Raw genomic sequence first — 24823 nt, forward strand, 5'->3', positions numbered from 1 at the left:
TTTTCTTCTTCTTCTCTGCCTCCTCAGGGCGACGGCCGCCTCCTCCACATGAAGCGGGGGCTGCTGCTCCAGCGCCCGGAGCCGGCCGACGCCGGCCTCTACACCTGCGTCAGCGCCGAACATTCCTACCGGCAGGTTCTGGCCCGGTACCACGTTCACATCATCCCCCACCACAGCCTCCTCCCGGCCCGCTACCCTCAGCACCACGGCCCGAGCCACCCGGGGAAGACCGGCCCAGCCGGAGCAGGCAGCTCCGGGTTCCTGGGCCAGTCGGGGGCCCCTCATCCAGCAGCTCCTGTGCCGGGCCTCAGGAACACGTGGCTGCCTCAGTATCCCCAGCAGCTTCCTCTGAAGAGCTACAAAGACCTGCACATGGGGGGGGGCAACGGCATGAGCGTGGACGAGTACTGCGAGCAGCTGTGGTACCGCGAGAAGCGCCGGCAGCAGAAACTGCGCACCCTGAAGCTGAAGCAGGAGAGCAGGAAAGCCCGGGTGAGGAGGAACAACCCCCCGGAGGTCCCCCTCTAACCCCCTGCAGGACTCAGACTCTTTCAGGCAGAGCACCGTCACACCGAGACAGTTTGAACCCCCAAACCGCAGCTAACCGCAGCATATTTACTCTGAAAAACAAGCAGAATAGTTTTCATCCTCATCCTGAATACTTTTAGGAGACGAAAAATGTAGAAAATGTTTGTCGTGTTTTTAGCAGTTAGTGTGTTAGACGTATCTAAAAGTGTCGTGTATTCTTTATAAATAAGAATATTAAGTGTATTAAGATGTTAATAAGCAGAAATGTTACAAAGGGAAGTGAGTGATGGTTGCTTTTTGGCTTAAAAACTTCCTCCAATGCATTGAATTAACTCCTAAAACTAATCTAAGCTCATTAATATGACATATTTAGCTGTTTTATCCTTAAAATGACCGAGATGCAGGGGTTATTAAGCGATAATAACCCCTTTAACTCCACCGACTCTCTGGCAGTTTCTGCTGGTTTCTGAAGGTTTTTGATATGAAACAGTTGGAATAATAATCATGTAAAATAATGTTAACATGGTTAAAACAACTTGATTCATTCCACTTATGTTTTTATCTTTTTTAACATTTATTCACAATCGGCTGTAAAAACCAGAACCTGAAGATGTGAGTTTAAAGGTCCTGAAAGTGTTTAATTAGTGTCTTAATGAAAGCAAAAGGACCTGAAAGATGAACTTTTTCTGTGTTTTTTTTAAAAATGACGACGTTTTAGAGACAGAAACCACAACGCTTCGTTTAAAGGTCCCTAATTTTAAAGATATTCTCAATAAAAGTCGATCAAATCTGGTTTAAATTGGACGGAGAGCTGAGAAAATGATTCATTTTGAAACAGTTTGACACAGATAATTTGTCTTTTACATCAAAGATGAACAAAACATTGAGGTTTTACATCAGAAAGTGTTTAATTTCCTAATCCTATAAATATATATATAAATATATAAATATCAGGCACTTAAAAACATTTCTGTGTTTCAGCGATAAATCGTTTAAAGTTATCTTTCTAATCTGGATCTAATTATCTGCTTTTTAGTTTTTGAGTTTCCAGGAACAAACTTAATGATTTTTTATCAAATATTTATAATCAAAACAAGTTTTAGTGTTAATGAGACTAAAAAATAGTTAATAATTGGTTTTAATTTACTAGTTTTCACAACTCGGCAGTAATTTTCTTTTTCTACCCAAATTACAATAATGTGCAAAGTCTTTAACCCTCATTTCTTTATATGTTTCCCAGAGAAAAAGGAATTATTTTCAGAGATTTATTTAACAGTTTTTTATCAGTTCTCAGCAGCTTTAAAGTGAATATCTGGTCTGAGCTCCTTTATTCTCCAACACAGCCTGAACCCTCTGAGACCAGCTTTCTGTCATTTCTTTAAGGAGTCTTCAGGAATAGTTCTCCAGGCTTCTTGAAGGACATCCCAAAGCTCTTCTTTGGATGTGGGCTGCCTTTTGTTCCGTTCTCTGTCAGATGATCCCACACTGCTTCAATAATGTTGAGGTCCGGGCTCTGGGGAGGATTCATCCCTCCATAAGACCTGTTGCCACTGATTTTCAGTCCACTTCTTGTGTCATTTGGCACAGCTCAGCCTTTTCTCCCTGTTTCCCTTCCTTAAGAATGGCTTCTTGACAGCCACCCTTCCATGGAGACCATTTCTGATGAGGCTTGGGCCAACAGTAGATGGATCAGCTGAAGGTCCAGATGCATCTCTCAGGTCCTGTCAGGTCACAGCTGGATTTTTTCCTCTTTCTTAAGGACATCACTTTCAGATCCTGTTCATCTGCTGTAGATAGTTTTTTAGGCCTGACACTTCTTCTTTTGTCCTCCACTTGTCCAGTTTCCTCAAATGTTTTAAGGACACACTGCACACCATGCTGAGATATGCCAAGTTTTCAGCTAATAGCTCTTTGGGAATCACCTTGTTGCTGCAGAAATCCTATTTTCTGTCTGTCAAACTGTGTTTTCTTTGCTGTTTTTCATAGATGCAGCTAAAGAAATGGGAACAAATGATGTGTCTTTGTGACAAAGTGCCTAAAGATCCAGTTTAAAATGGCTTCTTTGCTAAGTTGTCTGTTCTGTGTCGACACAACACTGGTTCATCCCTTGAGTTAGGAGCCTTTTTTCTGCCTGAATGGTTCAAAGGTCAGAGTTAAGTGGCTGAACAAAGAAAAAACACTGAAAATGCTCAGGTACAAGGACTGAAGATGAGGGAAAAAGCAGAAAATGTCCAAAGAAAAACTGTGAAAGAGCTTCAGAAAGCTGCAGAACTGTTGATCAGGACACTTTAAATGTTTCAGAAAGCTGCAGAACTGTTGATCAGGACACTTTAAAGGTTACAGGAAAGCTGCTTGGAGGGAAAATTTAACGATATAATATTGACAAATTCCACATAATTTATCCACACAGTGAGTTGAGGACAGAAAGAGAAACAGGAACAATGCTTCACATTACCTAAAGCACATGATGTTTTCTGCATGTATTTATGTTTGTTTTGGGATGAGCTTCAACATGAATAAAGATTATTGAAGGTGGATAAAGGAGAATAAATACTAATAAAGGTGATTAAAGGCTTCAGTGGAGACGCACACATGGAATGAAATATCATGTAAAGCTCTCTCACATCCATGTATATTATAAAACTCTATTTTTGATAGTTTTCTTTCATGGTTTATCCAGTAGAATTCATCCCATTTTATCTGTTTTATATAAGCTTTTTTTTTTACTTCTGTAAACGTGTTACGAAATGACAGGAAAACGTTTACATAACAAATAACCTAAGAATGCCGAAGCGGCTTATTTTACTCCAACTAGATGAGCTTTGAGATAAACTGTAATTACTGTATGTGAATAAGCCACAGATGAAAACTTACCTTTAGAATAAAAAGTAAAAACATGGTTTTTATGGTGTTTTTCTGTTTGGACTGTGGCTATAATAAAGATCCATGAAGTTTGGGTTTTAGGAGAACTTCTGGTGATGCTCTTCTTCTGGCTGTTGATTCGGGGAACTTAGCTATCGTGGTGATTTAGACCCGACTGCTGCTTTCCTCTCAGTGGGGCTCGAACACTGCGAAGGCGCCGCTTTACGGGGGTTTAGTCTTTTCTAACGAGCAGGAGGCTATTAGGGAGCTTCTCAGGGCTCCATCCTGGGTCACATCCTGTTTTCTTTGCTTTTTGGCTCATTTGTTAGGAAGTGGATCAATAAAGTTCCATTCAAATGACAGAAAAACTACAGCCTGAACTGTTGAGATGAGATTTAAGTATAGATGGATTTAAAGTTAGCTCAGTAAAAGCAAAGCTGGGACAACTCGACTTTGTGGATTACCTCATAGTTTGGCTTCATTAAACAGAAAAATAAAGAAAACCCTTTGTGAGATTTCTGACTGCTCTTTTCTATTTGTTTCACAGATTTGTCCAAACAGTAAGACTTTTGGCCAGTGGAACAAACTCCATCTCCCCCTAAGATATAAAAAGTTATCTGTGCCTTTATTTCAGCTTGAATTGATCTGACCTTTCTGTGTCAGCAGCTGGAGAAAATGCAGCTCAAAAACAAGACGGCATGATGAAATAACACCAGTGTCGGCCTCTCTTTCTTTCCTAGATTTCTCTGATCTAATGCTGGTCTTTCAGGTCTGTTTAGGGGAACTTTCACATCAAATCGGCCTGAAGCGTCGTGAGACTCAGATTTGGTTCAGACCAACCAGATGTTTATTCAGACACAACAAACGAATAACATTACGACAGAAACACAGACAGATCTCTGCCACACAGGTAGCTGAAGGTCATTTGAATTGATCCATTGTGTCGTTCGGTGCTGTTTTATTGATCTTTTTTTCACTTTTTTTACACTTTTTTTGACTGTACAGTACTTTGATTCAACTTTTACAGATAAAACTGACATAGATAATGATCTTATAAAAAAGATATCTGCGGAGGAATTTGGGGTTTAAAGAGAATAAATATTTTTCTGTTGTGGGAAGATATGTAAGAATGAAAGAAAAAGCAGTTTCAGACTTTTGAGACACACTTAATGAAGGTACTGTTTTTTAAAAGTAGATTAAATAAAGCGAACATACAAATATTACAAAAAAGAATTAAAAAAAGAATTGTACATATGATTATTTAAAAAATAGTATTGTTGGGATTATCTGTGTAAAGAAACAAATACTCAGTTTCTACAGCAGGTGGCAGTAATGAGCAACAACATGCTAACTAACCACTTCCGGTTAAAAACCACAGAAGAAGAGGAGCACAGCAGCCGCACACTCGTTTGAGTTTGAACTGTATTGATGGAAACGCGGTTCAAGTCAAAGCAGCCGAAACTTTAACTTTCTGTTAGGGGCAAAGGTAAATAATTATCTCCGTAAAAGTGGAATATTTTCCGGTTTTGTTGGGTTTTATTAACGGACGTCAGCGGAGTTTCCGGCTGTTGCTGTCAGTTTCAGCCGGTCTCTTTTTTTCTACTAGCAGAGTTAGTTAGCATAACTAGTTAGCCCGTTCTCACTAACTAATGGTTAATTGACTGAGTCCTTCTCTCTGTGCTTTACTGGGGTCAGTTAACAGACTTCCTGTCAGCGTCTCTTTGTTTTATTTCCCGGAGTTTTGTCAGCGGAGCTAAAAACTTCTCATGCTAGGCTATAACTAGTCGCAGCTAACTTCAGCTGAGGACCAAAGTCGGGTTTGTGTTTGTTATCCAGCTCCAGGTGGGATCAGAGTGGATTGTACATGCAGATAGAAGCACGCACGGGTCCTGCATGGCTGCTCCAACGTTACAACAGCCCAGTTTCTTGCTGGTGAGTCTGAGCTAACATGAAAACAGGGTGAATCAGCCTGATTCTCTGAGCCTTCAACAGGGTCCTGAATGAAGTCCTTCTGATCAAACTTTGCTCCTGTGGTTTCAGGCAAACCTTAAAGCGGATTCGACCACCAAACCTCTGCTCCACCGATGCCAGGATCTGGTGAAGATTATAGATGAGTATCCTGCAAAGGTACCAACGCCGGCTCTGTTCTAGACACATTTTAGCACTAAAAACTGAAGTGTGACCACAGGAATTCCCACAACAATTCTTGTTCTAGTGAAGCCTGCCGCAGCGGATGTGTGAAATATCTACAGACATGAGGCTATCAGCATCTTTAAGAATGTGTTTTTTCCATATTTTATACATATACAGAAGTTATTGTTCTGGTTTCAGTTCTCAGAACATATAATGCATCTGTAAATCAAAAATAAAATGTCCTCCAGTGGCCAACAAACATCTTTTTGTGGATTTACAAACACTGACTGCTGCTGTAGTTAAAAATATTTCATCATGTGACATTAGACACATGAGAGGTGTGAAAATAAAGCTTTATTTGAGCCTGAAAACTTGTTTTGTGAAAGGCCGAAGCTTTTTTATGTTTCAGAACAGTCTGTGATTGGTGGCTGCTTCCTTTGGTGTGTGAGCGACACGTAGGATGATTGTGAATCGTCTTCTTTGTGGGTTTTATTGTCTGTAGCTTCGGTACCAACAATGTGGAACTCAGTCTGGTTACGTTCACGGTGCAGTTGAGCTCATCTGGGCCCTTTAACTGGACCACTGTGCTTGTCCCAGTATAAATGTACCGGGGAGGAAGCAACGCTGCTTCTAACTTCTATTTTAGATGATGGTCCATGGAAGTTCAGCTGAATTCTTTAGGTCACTTTGCTGCTGTCAGACGAGGCTGTGGTTATAAAATCAGGATTTTATTAGAGCAGAGCGACCAGTTAATACGTCGTCTTAATGGGCTGATTTTCAGTCCCAGTTTCTGACAAAAGAAACAGAAAAATCTGTGAATGAGAGCAGCTTTAATTCAGCAGAATGAATAAACACTTCACTGTCTTTACCTGAAGATGCAGAAACATTTTGGTTAATCCTGGGTGTGTTTGTCCAGTTTAGAGAAGCTTGATTTTGGTCAGACTATAATGTTTAAACTCGGGCTGCAACTAACACTATTTTGATAGTTGACGAGTCAACGATTATTGAAACGATTAATCGACTAATCGGTTAAATATTAATTAAAACCATCTAAAACTGAAAAAGGATACATTCAAGCTATATTTCATCTTGCTTTTTAATATTAACTGAAAATGCTAATAAGAGTGCGGCTGTAATGCACCAACATTAGTAATACAGCCTTTGGACTGAAGCTGAATTATACAATTTTAATGTTAAAATCCAAGACAACTCCGCCTATTTATAGCTAGCAGGCTATGCTAACAAGCTAAATATCTTATCAACCTGCTTCCTCTTCAAATACGTGAGGTCGGCTTTACAAAACTTACAGGTAATCTATCTTTTCTGGGTGTTGAGGGTGAAATGCTCCCAGATTCTGGACACTTTTGGACGAAAGGACGATAATTCAGCCGCAGCCATTTCACTGTTTCTACAGGTCATCTCCCGCTGTTATTTACCGTAACGCGCATGCGTCTCTAAGCAGAGATAGGTAGGAAGTGAGATGACTCACTCCGTACGAAAAATGATGTTCAGCTCGACAGCGTGAAAAAGACGTGATGACGTAACCGACAATTAAATACGTCGGCGACTAATTATGTTATCGATTTTTGTCGACTAATCGTTGCACCCTTAGTTTAAACGCGTTTTTAACGTCCTGCTTTGGTCGGAAGAACAGTAATGAATTGTTTTACACCTTAATGTGGACCTGCTGTGGGAGGAGCCAGGAGGCTCCTGTTCAGAGCTGCTCCTCCCACTCTGTCTGTGGGCTGGTTATATTTGTACCACCACAGCGGTGACTGAGGCTGGCTGCACCTGTGCTGTCTGTCTGCAGGAGCTGCACTTGATCTTTCCCTGGCTGGTGGAGAGTGTGTTTGGCAGCCTGGACGGCGTCATCGCTGGCTGGAACCTGCGTCTCCTCCATCCCCGGAACAATGAGTACCACGTTGTTATGGAGTTCCTGAACCCCAGGTAGCCTCAGGCTTCTTCCTTTGTGTCTTACTGCAGCAAATGTGGAACTATTTACTCCGAATCGATTCCCACGGAGTCATTTGATCCCTCTGGTTCCTGTTTCAGTGGCCCGATGATGAAGCTGGTGTATAAACTTCAAGCTGAAGAGTACAAATATGAAGTTCCTGTCAACTATCTCCCGGTAGGAACCGTTTTCTTTTCTTTTTGCTGCTCATTGGAAGAAATATACGAAACTTTGATTTAATTATTTAAAGAAAAATGACAGGAAATCTTCCAGATATACATATTACTGACGAGTGATTTAGATTAAATATGTTAGAAAACCAGCCGGATGCTGTTTATGATTAGGAAGCCAAAGGTTAAAGGTTAAGAGGTGTTTTTGCACGGAAACCTGCTTTTAACAAGCTGAACGAGGTAAAGAGTGCCGGCTGAGGTGAGCTCTGCAGCTCAGTGGATTATTAAAGCTGACACACACCCTGCATCAGGGATCTGAGTCGCTGCCTTCAGGCTGCAGCTGGAGAGCAAGAAAACTGTATGAAGGCTCATTTTATCACAGCTTCAGACCTTTTTGTAATGGTGAGACCAAAGGAAACTTTCTGAGCTCTGTGATTTAATCCCAAAAACACAAGTTTACACCTTGAATTATTTCATTCAGACGTGACACCGACATGCTGGGTTGTTTATTTTGCTGTTTCGTACCACTGTGGAGTGTTTATTGTCCCCGTTGTGGTTCTCAGGGTCCCGTGAAGGCCTGCATCCAGGAGGGAGTCCTCCCCGACTGCCCGCTGTTCCACAACAAGCTGCAGTTCCCCCTGTCGGGCGTCCTGACTCTGAACCTCGCTCTCAGTATCCTCAGTAACTGTGTGGAACATTTAAGAGAAATGTTTCTGTATTTATCAGACGCTTTTATCCAAAGCGACTTACAAATGAAGATATAACAGCTTTATAAAAAGCTAACAATAAGCTCCATAGAAGGAACCCAGGAGTCCGACTCTGTCAGAGGGGACAGAGTAGAGATAGGGTGCAGGCATAGAAGGAAGTGCAGAAAGATAAAGTGCAGAGATAGAGGGGGAGGGAAGTACAAGGTAAGTGCTGGGATAGGAGATGCTCTCTGAAGAGCTGGGTTTTCAGGAGCTTCTTGAAGATAGACAGGGACGCCCCTGTTCTGGTAGCGCTCGGTAGGTCATTCCACCATCGTGGGACGACACATGAACAGAGTTTGGATTGTCTTAGGCGTGGTGTAGGAGCTGCTAGACGACAATCCTGGGACCAACGGAGGGACCCAGTTGGGACAGAAGCCTTTGCAAGAGCATTCAAGCAGATGGAGCCGTTCCATTAAGCTCTTTGTAGCTAACATCAGGGACTTGGATCTGATGCTAAGGGCAGCCAGAGGAGCTCAATGAACAGAGGGGGGACGTGTTCTTTTAGGCTGATCCAAGACCAGACGCACCGCCGCGTTCTGGACCATCTGCAGAGGTTTCACAGGCTGGAGACCAGTTAGGAGACCAGTTAGGAAACCAGTTAGGAAACCAGTTAGGAGAACAGTTAGGAAACCAGTTAGGAAACCAGTTAGGAGACCAGTTAGGAGACCAGTTAGGAAACCAGTTAGGAAACCAGTTAGGAGACCAGTTAGGAGACCAGTTAGGAGACCAGTTAGGAAACCAGTTAGGAGACCAGTTAGGAAACCAGTTAGGAGACCAGTTAGGAAACCAGTTAGGAGACCAGTTAGGAGACCAGTTAGGAGACCAGTTAGGAAACCAGTTAGGAAACCAGTTAGGAGACCAGTTAGGAGACCAGTTAGGAGACCAGTTAAGAAACCAGTTAGGAGACCAGTTAGGAAACCAGTTAGGAGACCAGTTAGGAAACCAGTTAGGAGACCAGTTAGGAGACCAGTTAGGAGACCAGTTAGGAAACCAGTTAGGAGACCAGTTTGGAAACCAGTTAGGAGACCAGTTAGGAGAGCATTTAGTCAGTTAATCTGTGATGAATTATTCCTTAAAGATCTGCAGATCCATTTGAATTCTTCATGTTTAATTTTGCCTACTGTCTCATCACACCAAAGGTGAGTTCACCTCATTCCCGGCCGCCCGCTGAGCTGTAACTTCCAGAGGTTAAGCTGTGTCTGTGCTTTCAGAACTGTCCTCCGGGCCAGCAGGGGAGCTCCACTGACAGCGCCTACTTTGTGCTGGTGGACATGTTCCTCAAGTATTTCCTCCCCACTGAAGGAAGTGTGCCGCCTTCTCCTTTCTCTGACTCCAGAGGCTCCGTCACAGCTCCATCACCCCGGTACGCAGCAGCAGGCTCCATTAATCAATCATCTGTGGAGCAGAGCTGAGGGTTAAACAACCAGAAAAATAAGCTTTTATTTTGAAACTCTGCTCTCCTCTTGCTTTGAATCCAACAGATCTTCCAGCGTGTCTTTTGCTGGTTATGGCGTGCACAGTCCCAGCCTCCTGAAGCACCACATCTTCCACCAGCCTTCAGTGAACGCCGACCCCGCAGCGCAGGAGATCTGGAGGTCGGAGACTCTGCTACAGGTGAGGCTGCGCTGATTCAGAGGCATCTGCCACACTCAGAGGCATCTGCCACACTCAGAGGCATCTGCCACACTCAGAGGCATCTGCCACACTCGGGTTGTAGCTTCATGGTGCAAAAAAGACGTCTTTGTTGCCCCGAGTTAACCCTCTGAGCTCCGTTTTTTTAAAGATTTCAACAGGCTGCAGCTTAAAAACGATGAACAGAAAGAGTAAATGGGCAAAATACTGAGTTTATTTAGGAAGTGAAGTGAATTCCTGACTGTAGATGAGCCGCACCCTCTAACTTTATAAAGAAAATCCATTTTGTGCGGATTATAACCGGATTATAAGTGAGATATTTACACAGAAAGATGGAACTCGTGAGGATTTTTAAACTTTTAATTAAATGCATAAAACGTAAGGAAATACATGCTGCAGATGCTTTTTTTTTTCTTCTCTCACAATCTCATCTCAGATCGATCTCCTTTAATTTAAAAGCTGCATCATTTCTTTGTTTGTTTTCCATGTTCCACCTGCTTTAACTTTAAAGTGCGATGGCGTTAACTCACTCGTTCAGTTTGACTCCAGCGTCTATTTCAAACCTTTTTGAGGCTGACGCTCCATCGTTGTGCATCGCCTGGAAGTGGAAGGTCAAAGGTCAGAGTCGACCCGTAAGGACACAGCGACGTGGCGCCGAGGCGCTTCTGTTTGCCACGTTAATTATGAGGAACAGCAGCGGGTTAACGAAGACGACCTTTTACCACCTTAAAGGCACAACTGATGTGCAAAAGAAGCTAAATTTAACCGTAAAAGAAGCTAAATTTGACCGTAAAAGAAGCTAAATTTGACCGTAAAAGAAGCTAAATTTGACCGTAAAAGAAGCTAAATTTGACCGTAAAAGAAGCTAAATTTAAACGTAAAAGAAGCTAAATTTGATCGTAAAAGAAGCTAAATTTGACCGCAAAAGAAGCTAAATTTAAACGTAAAAGAAGCTAAATTTAAACGTAAAAGAAGCTAAATTTAAACGTAAAAGAAGCTAAATTTGACCGTAAAAGAAGCTAAATTTGACCGTAAAAGAAGCTAAATTTGACCGTAAAAGAAGCTAAATTTGACCGTAAAAGAAGCTAAATTTGACCGTAAAAGAAGCTAAATTTAAACGTAAAAGAAGCTAAATTTAAACGTAAAAGAAGCTAAATTTAAACGTAAAAGAAGCTAAATTTGACCGTAAAAGAAGCTAAATTTGACCGTAAAAGAAGCTAAATTTGACCGTAAAAGAAGCTAAATTTAAACGTAAAAGAAGCTAAATTTAAACGTAAAAGAAGCTAAATTGAACCGTAAAAGAAGCTAAATTTAACTGTAAAAGAAGCTAAATTTGACCGTAAAAGAAGCTAAATTGAACCGTAAAAGAAGCTAAATTGAACCGTAAAAGAAGCTAAATTGAACCGTAAAAGAAGCTAAATTGAACCGTAAAAGAAGCTAAATTGAACCGTAAAAGAAGCTAAATTGAACCGTAAAAGAAGCTAAATTGAACCGTAAAAGAAGCTAAATTGAACCGTAAAAGAAGCTAAATTGAACCGTAAAAGAAGCTAAATTTGACCGTAAAAGAAGCTAAATTTGACCGTAAAAGAAGCTAAATTTAACCGTTAAAGAAGCTAAATTTAACCGTAAAAGAAGCTAAATTGAAATGTTTGTGGTTATTTTTCCATCTGAGTTTGAACGAGGTTTTCTGCCATTATTTTTTATTATTGATCAGGCTGATCATTGGAAATGTGTCATAAAATAAAATCCGGTCCTGAAGGAGCCCCAAACCCGAACATAATGAGCTGGAAGTAGATGTTTCCATCTTAATGATTAACAATGTGATTCACTTCTCAAGATGTTTGTGGAGGTCTGGCTGCATCACTACTCCCTGGAGATGTACCAGAAGCTGCAGTCTCCCCAGGTAAAGGTAAGACTTAACCCCCCCACCCCCCCTGTGCTGCAGAATCACATGACTGGCTGCTGATTGGCTAAACCCTCCCTCCCTCCCTCCCTCCCAGCGAGCCCGGGGTGTGAAAACAGCGCAGTCCTGTGGTTGGTTAAATGCGTTCAGGCTGGTTTAAAGATGTTCTCGATAAGTTAGCTGGTTAAATCCCCCCCCCCCCCCCCCCCAGTCACATCACTGCAGCGTTCGTTAAAGACGAGCAGGACGTTTGTTTCTGGGCTGCATAGCGCCTTCCTGGCAGTGCTTCTGCTCACATCCTTTTGCATGCTGCATGCTCCCGGCACCAAGTGTTTGTCTGGCTGCTCTTTGTGTGTCGAACAGCAGCATGAAGTCGACCGAGAGGCGAAACTGACCCACCAAGCGATGTCACACACAGAAAGAAAGGACTTAATGCTGGTGGTTATTCCTCCGTTTCCTCGCTCTTTATGGCCTCACGGAGCCATAAGGAAACTAGCATTTAATAGACTGGTTAGTCTGAGAAGATGCGTTTACTCTTTCGAAGCTTTGATTTGTTTCCTGCAGAAAACGCCTTTAAAAAGTGGAACTTGTTGGACGATGATGAGCTGCTGCTCTGCATGTTGTTAAAATGTGTCGTCATGACTACCCGCTGCAGAGGAAACTGTTTCTTTCCTCTGAGAAACACTTCCTGCGTCCATCCTGCAGAAGAAGACTTGATCTGAGAGATTTTGGGTGTTTGAGGCTAACCTTAAATAGCATGAAAGCAGATTTCTGGACGATGTTGGACCACTTTGAGTTTAATAAGAAAAGCCAAAATCTCCCAGTTTGAGTTGTTTCTCTTCCTGTTGTTAAGTGTAGGGACGGGAATCGTCACAGCTGTCATCTTAATTGTGTTTGTTTAGTTTTAAAGGTGACATATTCTGCCCGTTTTCACAGTTAAAGGATTAAAATGAGGAAGCATTTCTCACGTTCTTCCATTTCCCCGGAGCAGAAAGAAGGATTTTTACATCTTTAGCTGTAGACGTCTGGTCTGAGTCTGATTTCAGGCTGATCTGAGTCTGATTTCAGGCTGATCTGAGTCTGATTTCAGGCTGATCTGAGTCTGATTTCAGGCTGATCTGAGTCTGATTTCAGGCTGATCTGAGTCTGATTTCAGGCTGATCTGTCTGATCTCAGGCTGATTTCAGTCTGATCTCAGGCTGATTTCAGTCTGATCTCAGGCTGATTTCAGGCTGATCTGAGTCTGATTTCAGGCTGATCTGAGTCTGATTTCAGGCTGATTTCAGGCTGGTCTGATCTGAGTCTGATTTCAGGCTGGTCTGATCTGAGTCTGATTTCAGTCTGATCTGAGTCTGATTTCTGGCTGATCTGAGTCTGATTTCAGGCTGATCTCGGGCTGTGAAATGATTCCCGTCCCTGCAGACATGTCACCCCTCTGTGCCTCTTCATCACCCGTTGAAGCATTTTGTTGGCAGAGTCAATATTTTGTTCTTGTTTGTCTCCTCTCCTGTTTCTGCTCCTTTCCTCCTGAATGTTTTTGGCCAAACGTTTCTCTCTGGTTGCTCTTCTTCTGCTGCTTCCTTTTCTCATGTGTACCTTCCTCCTGCCTCCTTCTCTTCCCTTCCTCACCCCCCCTTATTGTCGTTTTATCTCCCCCTCCTCTCTCCTCGCTGCTCCTCCTGTCGTTGTCCTTCCTCTTCCTCATCTTCCTCCCCCCCTGGTGGTCACGGGTGAACAGCTGGCGCTGCTGCAGTACCGCCTCAGTATGTCCAGCATGCCGTGCCAACCCCACGCCCCACCAGGCTCTGGGACCCTCCACACCTACCAAGTACTTTTACCTTTTCATTCACCCCCGCCCCTCTGGGGCCTCCTGGAGGTAAACCCTCAGTCAGTTGAGTTCGCAGTCGGGGGGGCTTCTCTCCGGCTTCAGCGGCTTCCTTTGGCACTTATCAGCTGGTAATTCGGCCCGTTTTATCGGCTGTTGTGTCTCCAGATAAAACTGAACTAATTCATTGTGCCTTTTTCTCTGTGAACTCACTTTAAAAATGTAAAATAGTGAATTAGTGCAGAAGCTTTTAAAGCTAAATGTCAGAGAAAAGGTTGAAAGTGACCCGATGGGCTCGAACACAGCAGCCCTGCGACTCAGAACCAGAACTGGAGCAGCTTTGGAGCGGTGTTGGACAGCCGTGGTTCTGGAGAGAAGCCTCCCTGACGGGAAAATGAGTCTGAGCAGCTTTTTAATGCATGTTTTCACTGTGTGGCCTGCTCTGCTGTGCGTGTGGCGCCTCTCTCAGACAGCCAATGAGAAGCCATGTGATTGGCCTCGCCGCAGCGGTGATGAACGCCACGGCTGGCGTTACGCAGAAGAAGAAGAAGCAAAGCAGCTTGGGTGCAGATTGATCTGTAACAGGCACAGAGGTCCCAGCCTTTAAGTTTTAATGTCAGTGAATCCTGGTCAGAAGCTAAAAATCCAAAGTGAATCCAGAGCAAACGGCTGAAGGTCAGGCTGAAGGTCAGGCTGAAGGTCGGGCTGAAGGTCGGGCTGAAGGTCAGGCTGAAGGTCGGGCTGAAGGTCAGGCTGAGGGTCAGGCTGAGGGTCAGGCTGAAGGTCGGACTGAAGGTCGGACTGAAGGTCAGGCTGAAGGTCAGGCTGAAGGTCGGACTGAAGGTCAGGCTGAAGGTCAGGCTGAAGGTCAGGCTGAAGGTCGGGCTGAAGGTCGGGCTGAAGGTCAGGCTGAGGGTCAGGCTGAGGGTCAGGCTGAAGGTCGGACTGAAGGTCGGGCTGAAGGTCAGGCTGAGGGTCAGGCTGAGGGTCAGGCTGAAGGTCAGGCTGAGGGTCAGGCTGAAGGTCGGGCTGAAGGTCGGGCTGAAGGTCGGGCTGAAGGTCGGGCTGAAGGTCTGTGGGACCTCTGTTTCTGAGCCTCTGGCTGCTTTTGGACCGGGGCGCTTTGTGATTGGCTGCTTTTGGACCGGGGCGCTTTGTGATTGGCTGCTTTTGGACCGGGGCGCTTTGTGATTGGCTGCTTTTTGAGCGCAGGTGCTTGTGTGGAACGTTGTGTGACCGGTTGCCTTTGCAGGAGCCCTTCAGTCCGTCAGAGGAGCACGTGTTGGTGGTGCGTCTCCTGGTGAAACATCTGCACGCCTTCTCCAGCAGCCTGAAGCCCGAGCAGCTGTCCTCCTCCTCGCCCTCCGCCCACTCGCACACGCACACCAGCCCGCTGGAGGAGTTCAAGAGGTCTGTGGCTTTATTTCTCCCACTCAAACACTTCCTGAAGCAGCTGTTACTGCTTCTGAGACCAAACGCTCGCTTTCTAACATCCAGCTGAACCACATCTGGCTCCGATGTGCTCCTGCAGCAGAGTTTGGGTTAAAGCAGGGGAGTCAAACTCAAATATACCAAAGTTTTAAACTGAAGGTTGAATAAATGAACTTTTTAATATGGAACCCAACAAGTTTAGATTTAACAGTGAATACTGAACCAGCAAGGCTTAACTTTAAAGTCCAGGGGTGTGAAATATCTGATAATAATAATAAAAACATATCAATGGCATATTAAATTAAAATAAAATAAAATGTAATGCCTCCTTTCTGTTTGCAGCCTTCTGATTTATGTCAAAATTAGCTTCTTACACAGGCTAATAAATGTGAAAATAAAATAACATAAACCTCTTTTCATCTCCTTTACTTTCTGGCTCCTTTGAGCTGTGTCCAGGTCCTTATATTTGTCCTGGTGTTTCGTTTCATAGAGTCGTCTAATATTATATCCTTAGTTACTCCTTAGTTACTCCTTAGTTACTCCTTAGTTACTCCTTAGTTACTCCTTAGTTACTCCTTAGTTACTCCTTAGTTACTCCTTAGTTACTCCTTAGTCACTCCTTAGTTACTCCTTAGTTACTCCTTAGTTACTCCTTAGTTACTCCTTAGTTACTCCTTAGTTACTCCTTAGTTACTCCTTAGTTACTCCTTAGTCACTCCTTAGTTACTCCTTAGTCACTCCTTAGTTACTCCTTAGTTACTGACACGTTGGCTCCACAAACAAGACAAACAGGTCTGTCTTTTACATAAACAGATATTCTGTCTCCCACCTGTCCAGAAAAGTTCTATTTTCTGCCTTTCTTTTGGCCATTTTTTGGTAGGTAACAGTGACAGCTGTGGTTTGAGGTCTGGGGGAGAGGCGGGGGGCACAAGAAGACCGCTAGCATAGATGCTACTGACACAGAGGAGGGTCGTAGCTGCCTCTGTTCTAACTGAGGCGCCAAAACAACAGCAAAGCATTATGGGATTTGTAGTATAAGCGGTGAATGTGCTGCCGCCGTATAATACTGGCGGCCAGCTCTAATATTCATTTGAAATTGCCTCGCGGGCCAGAGTTTGACCCCTATGGCTTAGATGAAGGCGCTCGCACCGTGGCGTGGCTCAGAGGAGTCCCACGATGCCTTTCTGCACGCAGACATGCAGTAAACGTCATATTTTAATATCTATCTGGAGTTTGACTTCCTACGATCAAAATGATCAAATTTAAAGTTAAAGCACATCAGGAGCTCCCTGCTGACCTGCAGGAGCCAATCACAGCTGTTCCCCGACACGAGGACAGATCTGCAGGAGCAGGGCTGGTCCTTCTGTTTGGGAATCCTTTGGATTTAACCAGGAACAGATCATCTGTTACAGAAGCATCTGAAAACTGCTCCGACTCTGTTTCCTCCAGGTTTGAATCGCTGAAACTCAGTGAAAGCAGAGCTGGTTTGTTCTCAGAGATGCTCTGAATTCATCTGAATGAGGATCAGCAGTTTGACTCTGATGGAAACTGATTTATCGGGTGCCGTTTCAGGGTGGTGGTGCAGCGCTTCGTGCAGCAGAAGCTTTACCTGTTCCTGCAGCACTGCTTCGGCCACTGGCCTCTGGACGCCTCCTTCAGAGCGGTGAGTTCAGGTCGTCTGTTCAGAACCAGCGGCGGGGTTTGCTGCCTGCTCTCTGCTGAGGTGAATCCTCTGTGTTCAGGTGTTGGAGACGTGGCTGAGCTACGTTCAGCCGTGGCGATACACCGGGGAGAAGATCAATCCTCAGCCCGACCAAAGCCGGACCGTCCCTGATAAATGGTGAGTGTCGCCGCTTTGAATCCAGAACCACAGCCCAGCCTCTCCAACACTGCTTCTTCTTCTGCAGGGAGCCGTTTGTCCAGGAGAACCTGCTCATGTACACCAAGCTGTTCCAGGGCTTTCTGAACCGAGCCGTGAGGACGGATCTGGTCAACGCCAAAAACGCGCTGATGGTGTTCAGGGTGGCCAAAGTGTTCGCTCAGCCGAACCTCGCAGAGATGATCCAGAAGGGTGAGGAAACGCTTTCCTCTGCTCTCAGCAAAGAGCTGTGTTGCTCACTGTGGATAACATCTGGTTCCGGGTCGTAGGAGAGCAGCTGTTCCTGGAGCCGGAGCACGTCCTCCACCACCGGCAGCCCCGCGGCTACCTGACGCCGAGCCAAGGCGGCAGCTTCCTGTCGTCACGGCAACGGCTGGTGACAGACATGGTGTTCAAAGTGAAGAGCCACGTCTACTCTCTGGAGGGGCAGGACTGCCAGTACAAGCAGATGTTTGGCACCGAACTCAGAGGAGCGGTGAGCTCTCAGGGGTTCGGCTTCAGTCAGCCGCAGTTTTTACTTCAAACTCACGGTCATTTCTCTGCCCACAGGTCATGAAGTTGATCCAGATCATCGCTCAAGCCCGGCAGACGGCAAAAAGGATTTCTGACCAGTCCAGCGAGGTAGCCGCCAACCATTCGTTCCTCTCCTGGTTCGGGCTCGGCTCGTCGGATGTAAACAGCGCCTTCGGCGGCGCCGAGGCAGAGGACAGCGGCGAGTGTCTGAAGAAGACGCACGAGTTCTTGGACAGAGCTCTGGAGAACTTGTGCCAGATCTTTAAGGTGAGAAAAGTAACAGAACCTCAGAGGTGTTGTCTCTTCGTGAAGAGCTCAGAATATTTAAGGGTTGGAGAACAAACTGGGAGTTATTCAGCGTGTGAGGGTGGAGGAAACTCAGCAGAAAGCAGCCGGTTCACAGATCGAGTCCACTGAGCGGAACAAACACAAAGGAACATTTCATGTTAGCATTTTAATGGAAATCAGTTGGCTTGTTAGCTGAGAAGGAAGCTAGCAGAGAACAGAAGGAAGCTAGCGGAGAACAGAAGGAAGCTAGCGGAGAACAGAGGGACGCTAGCGGAGAACAGAGGGACGCTAGCGGAGAACAGAGGGACGCTAGCGGAGAACAGAGGGAAGCTAGCGGAGAACAGAGGGAAGCTAGCGGAGAACAGAGGGAAGCTAGCGGAGAACAGAGGGAAGCTAGCGGAGAACAGAGGGAAGCTAGCGGAGAACAGAGGGAAGCTAGCGGAGAACAGAGGGAAGCTAGCGGAGAACAGAGGGAAGCTAGCGGAGAACAGAGGGAAGCTAGCGGAGAACAGAGGGAAGCTAGCGGAGAACAGAGGGAAGCTAGCGGAGAACAGAGGGAAGCTAGCGGAGAACAGAGGGAAGCTAGCGGAGAACAGAGGGAAGCTAGCGGAGAACAGAGGGAAGCTAGCGGAGAACAGAGGGAAGCTAGCGGAGAACAGAGGGAAGCTAGCGGAGAACAGAGGGAAGCTAGGGGAGAACAGAGGGAAGCTAGCGTTGAAGCTACACGTCAAAGTATTTTGTATCTGATTAAATGGACAACGATCAGCGTGAGTAAATAATGTTGGCAGCTGGTGGTTGGTTCAGAGGCCCATTGAACCGTTTTGTTCTCCCTTCTGTTTCAGCTGAACCAGGGTCAGCTGACTCAGCTCCTGTCCAACCTGAGCTGCTCTCAGGACGACGGCCACAGCCGGCAGCTGCCGGACTGCGTGCAGGCGGACGGCGGGCTGGTCCTGACGGAGCTGGGCCGGAGGCAGGTGGGTGTTGGGCTCTGAGGAGAGGCCAGGCAGCAACCGCCACCTGACGCCGTGTCTCTGTGTGTAGATCATAAACGGACTGCGCCGCTTTGACATCCAGTACCAGGGGGACCCGGAGCTGCAGCCAATCAGGAGCTACGAGAGCGCGCTGCTGGTCAGGCTCCTGTTCAGGCTCTCCTCTCTGGCCAATGACAGGGTGAGTGCTGTCCGCAGCCATGGCGCCGCTGGTAAAACCCACGGTAATCTGATCCTCTCTGTCCCTCAGCTCGGGGGCCACATGAACGCACTCTGCTCGCGCCCCGACTTCCTGGGCCGCCTCGGGCGCCACTACCTCGCGGATCCCGACGCCGTCTGCAAGCAGAGGCAGAGTCCGGTGTCCCGGGGGCAGCTGGAGCGCAGCCGGCGGCCGCGGCTGAGCCTGCGCCCGCTGGCCAGCTACAGGACGCTGCTGCTGCTGCTGCTCTTCTACGCGCTGGGGGCCCTCCTGTCCTTCGGGCCCCTCTCCAGCACGGCGCTGCTGCTCACCGGGGGGCTGCTGTACAGCGTGCTGATGGCGCTGTTCGGAGACAAACTGAAAACGCACTGAAGCCAACGCCGGAATCCCTCAGCGGCTACATTTAGGTCTTATTTCTGCTTCATCGGCTCGTTTTTATTCTGAAAACAGAACAAAAAGTTAACTTCAGCCTTTGTGTTCATTAATGGAGCCGTCAGCGGGGAGGAGGAACCGGCTCTTTGATGCAGGCGCTGCAGAAGCCTTGTAAATAATAGCTGTTCTGCTTTTTTTTCATTTTATTTTCCCTCCAACAAGCCGAGGACAAAACGCTCAACACTCATGGAATAAAGTATTTTTCTCAGTGAAAGCAGAAACTATCTGAGGAGGGTTTAAGGTGCAGCCCTCAGTGTCGTGACCGAAAGACCTTAAAGGGGACGTATTCAGTAAAATGATTAATTAAAATATGAAGTTATTCATAGAATTATCACTCGTTTAAAGTATTTCCCCAAAGACTGTCAGACGGAGCAGAGATTTTTTACAGCTTTTATTATAATTATTATGTACGTCAGTTTAAAATGACTAACTCTGAATAAACAATCTGCCATCACTTACATCCAGCTTGTATCCATAGCAACGTACAGGTAAAGAATAAAGCTGCAGCATCAGGTAGAGTCTGACCTCACCTGTAAGGAGTTAATGGGGTCAGAGTGAAGTTCAGCCTCCGTGACCCAAGATGCTTTGCTCTACTGCAGCTGTTTATCCTGCTAAAGAAAACTCAACTGACCCAGTTCAACGAGCCGAGCTTTCTTCATTAGAAATATTCAGTTTCTAAAGTGTTCTCTGAGCTGGACTGAAGCAGAACCGCGGACCCCCCACTTTAACCACTGAAGCAACAGCTCAGATCAGATAATCCAGAATATAAAGACACAGCTGACACTGAGCATAGATAAAAACTACATCAGATCACTGCCCTTTGAGAAAATGAGACAACTCCAGCTGTGCATTTTTCTTTGGGTTTTCTGTCCTGGTTTTCTTGGTCCAACTGAACATTTTTTCCTCTCCAAACCTTAGACACGGCCGACCGAACATTTTATCCTCTCCAAGCCTTAGACACGGCCGACCGAACATTTTAACCTCTCCAAACCTTAGACACAGCCGACCGAACAGCCAACTGAACATTTTATCCTCTCCAAACCTTAGACACGGCCGACCGAACATTTTATCCTCTCCAAACCTTAGACACGGCCGACCGAACATTTTATCCTCTCCAAGCCTTAGACACGGCCGACCGAACATTTGAACCTCTCCAAACCTTAGACACAGCCGACCGAACAGCCAACTGAACATTTTATCCTCTCCAAACCTTAGACACGGCCGACCGAACATTTTATCCTCTCCAAGCCTTAGACACGGCCGACCGAACATTTTAACCTCTCCAAACCTTAGACACGGCCGACCGAACATTTTATCCTCTCCAAGCCTTAGACACGGCCGACCGAACATTTTAACCTCTCCAAACCTTAGACACGGCCGACCGAACATTTTAACCTCTCCAAACCTTAGACACGGCCGACCAAACAGCCAACTGAACATTTTATCCTCTCCAAACCTTAGACACGGCCGACCGAACATTTTATCCTCTCCAAGCCTTAGACACGGCCGACCGAACATTTTATCCTCTCCAAACCTTAGACACAGCCGACCGAACAGCCAACTCAACATTTTATCCTCTCCAAACCTTAGACACGGCCGACCGAACATTTTATCCTCTCCAAGCCTTAGACACGGCCGACCGAACATTTGAACCTCTCCAAACCTTAGACACAGCCGACCGAACAGCCAACTGAACATTTTATCCTCTCCAAACCGTAGACACGGCCGACCGAACATTTTATCCTCTCCAAACCTTAGCCACCACCTTTCGTTTGCTCTCCCTGTTGACCTTCCTGAAGTTGGGGACACGTTTCCAGCCAATCAGACGGTTGCAGCGGCGTCTTTACTCAGGACTCGGTTGCACATTTGGACGAAGCCAGATGTTCGTTTCAGAAATGCTAATTCGAAGAAGGTTCAAGACTTTGTTCCTGTGGTTGAGCTGAAATAGAAATGAATTAATTACAATTTAAATTTCTCACCTTGTTTTACAGGTCAGACGTTTAACTTATAAAGAGAAACGATGATAGTTTTCTGTCATTTTTCTCACCCACTAAATAAAAATGGCTGAAGGAGCGTCCTCTGAAAGTGTTGCTCTTCATCTTCCTCTTAACTGAGGTCGGCTCACAGAACCAGCAGGTCCAGGAGGGAAACCCATCCATCCCCCTCTCCAGCTCCTCCCGAGGCGCTCCCAGGTCAGCTGGGAGAGATAACCCCTGCGGTGGGTTCTGGTTCTGACCCGGAGCCTCATCCTAACCAGAGGAACCGCCTCAGCTGACTCCTTTCTATGTGGAGAGGCATTAAAATGGATTTTAAACAGTTTCAGACTCCTAGAAAATCCAGCTGTGATGGTTCTGCACTTTTATTTTCTTATTTCCTATTTTATTTTTTAAAGTTGTGCTCAGAAGTTAACTTTCTATTGACTTCCTTCCAGCTGCAGCCCATAATACAGATGTTTTAAACTGGTTTCTTAATAAACTAGTTGTTTATTTCACAGAGCGGTGTGATTAGTTCTGTATCCACGCTTCATTTGGCAGGTATTGATCCGGTAAGAGTTAATGTCACAGAGGGAATGGATCAGGAATAAAAGCAGGTGAGCAGACAGGTGTGGGATCTCGGTCAGATGAGTGATTTAAGCGATAAAAAGCTTAAAAACCTGGAATAGATTCAGTGTGAAGGAGGACTGTGGGGCTCCTCACCTTAACGCTCAGGTGTAAAACCGCGTGTCTCCACACGGTGGCAGCGCGGCACCAGCAGCCGCTCAGGAGGCATCAGGGCCGCTGATAGCCCCCCCTGCAGGCCGCAGAGCTCATTACAGCCATATGAACGCATCATAGGTCTGAAACATCATCATCACTACTTGCAGGTTGTCTGAGTCACAGAACAGAACCGTTCAGCTAGAAAGCTTCAGCTAACAAAGTGATGTGGGAACAATAATGTTCATCTATCAGAAAGGAGCAGCAGTAACTCCTTAGAAGTTGGTGTACGTCATCTTCATTAGCTAAGCTGTTAGCGTTAGCTGCTGCTAAAGGAAGAAATAAACAAACCATGAGTTATTTCTCAGATACTCTGAAGTTAGCTGAGCAGCTGGAGCTGATGGTTAAAGCGGCGCACAGCAGAGGACCGCTGATAGCCCCCCCTGCAGGCCGCAGAGCTCATTACAGCCATATGAACGCATCACAGGTCTGAAACATCATCATCACTACTTTAGTAAACACACGTGCACTCATTTGACTTTTTCTACAAGCTGAGAATTTTATTTATTTATTTATTTTAAAGGTGACATTTTCTGGCCTTTTTAAAACAATTTGACAGTTTTCTGAGGTCTTATTGAGCCTGAGACAGTTTGGTCAGGAGAACACCTGCTGGTTTAAGCTCAGAGTCTCAGAGTGAGGAGAGGACCAGAGTTATGTTGGAAACACACCTTAAACACAGCTGCAGGTTGTCTGAGTTACAGAACCGAACCGTTCAGCTAGAAAGCTTCAGCTAACAAAGTAATGTGGGAACAATAATGTTCATCTTTCAGAAAGGAACAGCAGTAACTCCTTAGAAGTTGGTGTACGTCATCTTCATTAGCTCAGCTGTTAGCATTAGCTTCAGCCAACAAAGTAATGTGGGAACAATAATAACTAACTCCTTAGAATAAATAAGTAACTCTTTAGAAGTTGGTGTACTTCATCTTCATTAGCTCAGCTGTTAGCGTTAGCTGCTGCTAAAGGAAGAAATAAACAAACCATGAGGAGTTATTTCTCAGATACTCTGAAGTTAGCCGAGCAGCTGGAGCTGAAGGTTAAAGCGGCGCACAGCAGAGGGCCGCTGAAGGTCACATGGTCGGTTTTTATGACGTTTTCACCTCAGACTCCAGGTTAGAAATTAAAGTCAGTTTGAAGTTGGAAAATTAACCATTAAAAACAAAGGAAGTGCGTTTTTTTAATCTAATTTCTCTCTTAAATTAACTATATCTGCTCGCTGTTAATGAGCCACAGAAGCCTGATTTCTGCCGTACAGTGAATGCAGCACGAGGTCTGAAGTGGAAGCTGATCACAGAAATCTGATCAATGACAGGTGAACAGACCTAATAAAGTTTTCTAAATTCATATTAATCACCAGGCTGTAAACGCACCACATTTTAATGTTTTTACTGCACATTAACTGCAATACTTTCCTGGCAGTTATAGTGAAAACTCAGATGGAAACGGCTTCAGATTGGGTGGAAATTAACCTTCTTTGGCCCAGAATCATGAATTTATCCAGCGGAGGAAGTGCGTTTCCTGTGCTTCAAACCCAGGAAAAAGCAGCTTTTCTTTCCTCTGAAGAACCTAAAAATGACATTTAAATTAATCACAAATCAACACCAATTTATTTCAAATTCCAATGGCTTTATTTTATGTATATAGATTTGTATATATTTATATATATTATATATATTTATGGAACAACTTTTACTCAGTTGCTTGATTATCATCTTTTGTTCAGCTTAAGTTCAAACAACATGACACTAAGACCAGGGCATTCCACATGATCATATCTTACAAAAGAGTAAAGAAAACAGGGTGTGTGCGCAGCTGCGTGCACACACACGTGCACACACACGTGCGCTCACACACACACACACAGTGTACAGGTGTCGTGGTTCTGAAACCCACAGAGGAGGATGAGGACGGACAGAGCGAGGAAGAGGAACCAGAGGAAGATGCGCTGGAGCTGGACGCAGGATTCTGTTGCATAGATTGAAGCAAACAGGAGGACGTCTGACAGAAGGTGGAAACACACCGAGGAAGCACACAGAACCGGGTCAGAACCGGGGGAAGAAGAAGAGGAGGAGGAGGAGGATGAAGAGGAAGAAGAAGAGGAGGAAGAAGAAGAGGAGGAGGAAGGAGGAGGAGGATGAAGAGGAGGAAGGAGGAGGAGGATGAAGAGGAGGAAGAGGAAGAAGGAGGAGGAGGATGAAGAGGAGGAGGATGAAGAAACGGAAACGGAACCGGGTCAGAAACAGGACCGGGGCAGAAACAGGACCGGGTCAGAAACCGAACCGGGTCAGAAACAGGACCGGGTCAGAAACGGAACCCGGTCAGAAACAGAACCGGGTCAGAAACTGGACCGGGTCAGAAACAGGACCGGGTCAGAAACTGGACCTGGTCAGAAACAGAACCGGGTCAGAAACAGAACCTGGGCACGGATGAAGGCCCGACAGACTCTGGCCCTTTAAATGAATGGAACTTCAGGCTCCTCCTCCCTGATTTCACGGCTCGGTTTCTCAGATTAAACGTTTCACTCAGACTTTGGTCAGAACCACAGCGGCGGACCGGACCCGACGGATGTGGGAGAGGAACCAGGTTCCA

General features: G+C 45.5%; 2 protein-coding genes across 7 annotated transcripts in view; both read left to right on the forward strand.

Annotated features, from left to right (window-relative positions):
* LOC140302885 (semaphorin-3D) overlaps positions 1-2063 on the forward strand; it is a 150247-nt gene extending 148184 nt beyond the window's left edge. The window contains exon 18 of the mRNA XM_072381413.1: positions 28-2063. Coding sequence (XP_072237514.1) covers positions 28-528 — 501 coding nt within the window. The 3' untranslated portion in view covers positions 529-2063. The remainder of the gene's footprint in view (positions 1-27) is intronic.
* A 2711-nt stretch (positions 2064-4774) lies between these two features.
* smpd4 (sphingomyelin phosphodiesterase 4) lies at positions 4775-20009 on the forward strand. Of its 6 annotated transcripts, none has more exons than XM_072381408.1 (20): positions 4775-4876; positions 5227-5322; positions 5431-5517; positions 7334-7470; positions 7576-7651; positions 8208-8316; positions 9480-9532; positions 9605-9756; positions 9875-10007; positions 11863-11928; positions 13667-13804; positions 15006-15163; positions 16757-16847; positions 16927-17024; positions 17092-17255; positions 17333-17538; positions 17613-17843; positions 18707-18838; positions 18906-19034; positions 19104-20009. In XM_072381408.1, exons 2-20 carry the CDS (start codon positions 5284-5286, stop codon positions 19422-19424), a joined length of 2520 nt encoding a protein of 839 aa, XP_072237509.1. In that variant the 5' UTR covers positions 4775-4876; positions 5227-5283; the 3' UTR covers positions 19425-20009. The 6 variants fall into 6 exon arrangements, with proteins under 6 accessions (XP_072237509.1, XP_072237508.1, XP_072237511.1 ...); XM_072381407.1 differs by having other exon boundaries at positions 11863-11934; positions 19104-20007; XM_072381410.1 differs by having other exon boundaries at positions 13667-13756; positions 19104-20004.
* The last annotated feature ends 4814 nt before the right edge of the window (positions 20010-24823 follow it).

Source organism: Leuresthes tenuis, unplaced genomic scaffold (genome assembly GCF_036924035.1).
Source record: "Leuresthes tenuis unplaced genomic scaffold, fLeuTen1.0.hap1 SCAF_3, whole genome shotgun sequence".
Taxonomy (NCBI): Eukaryota; Metazoa; Chordata; class Actinopteri; order Atheriniformes; family Atherinopsidae; genus Leuresthes; species Leuresthes tenuis.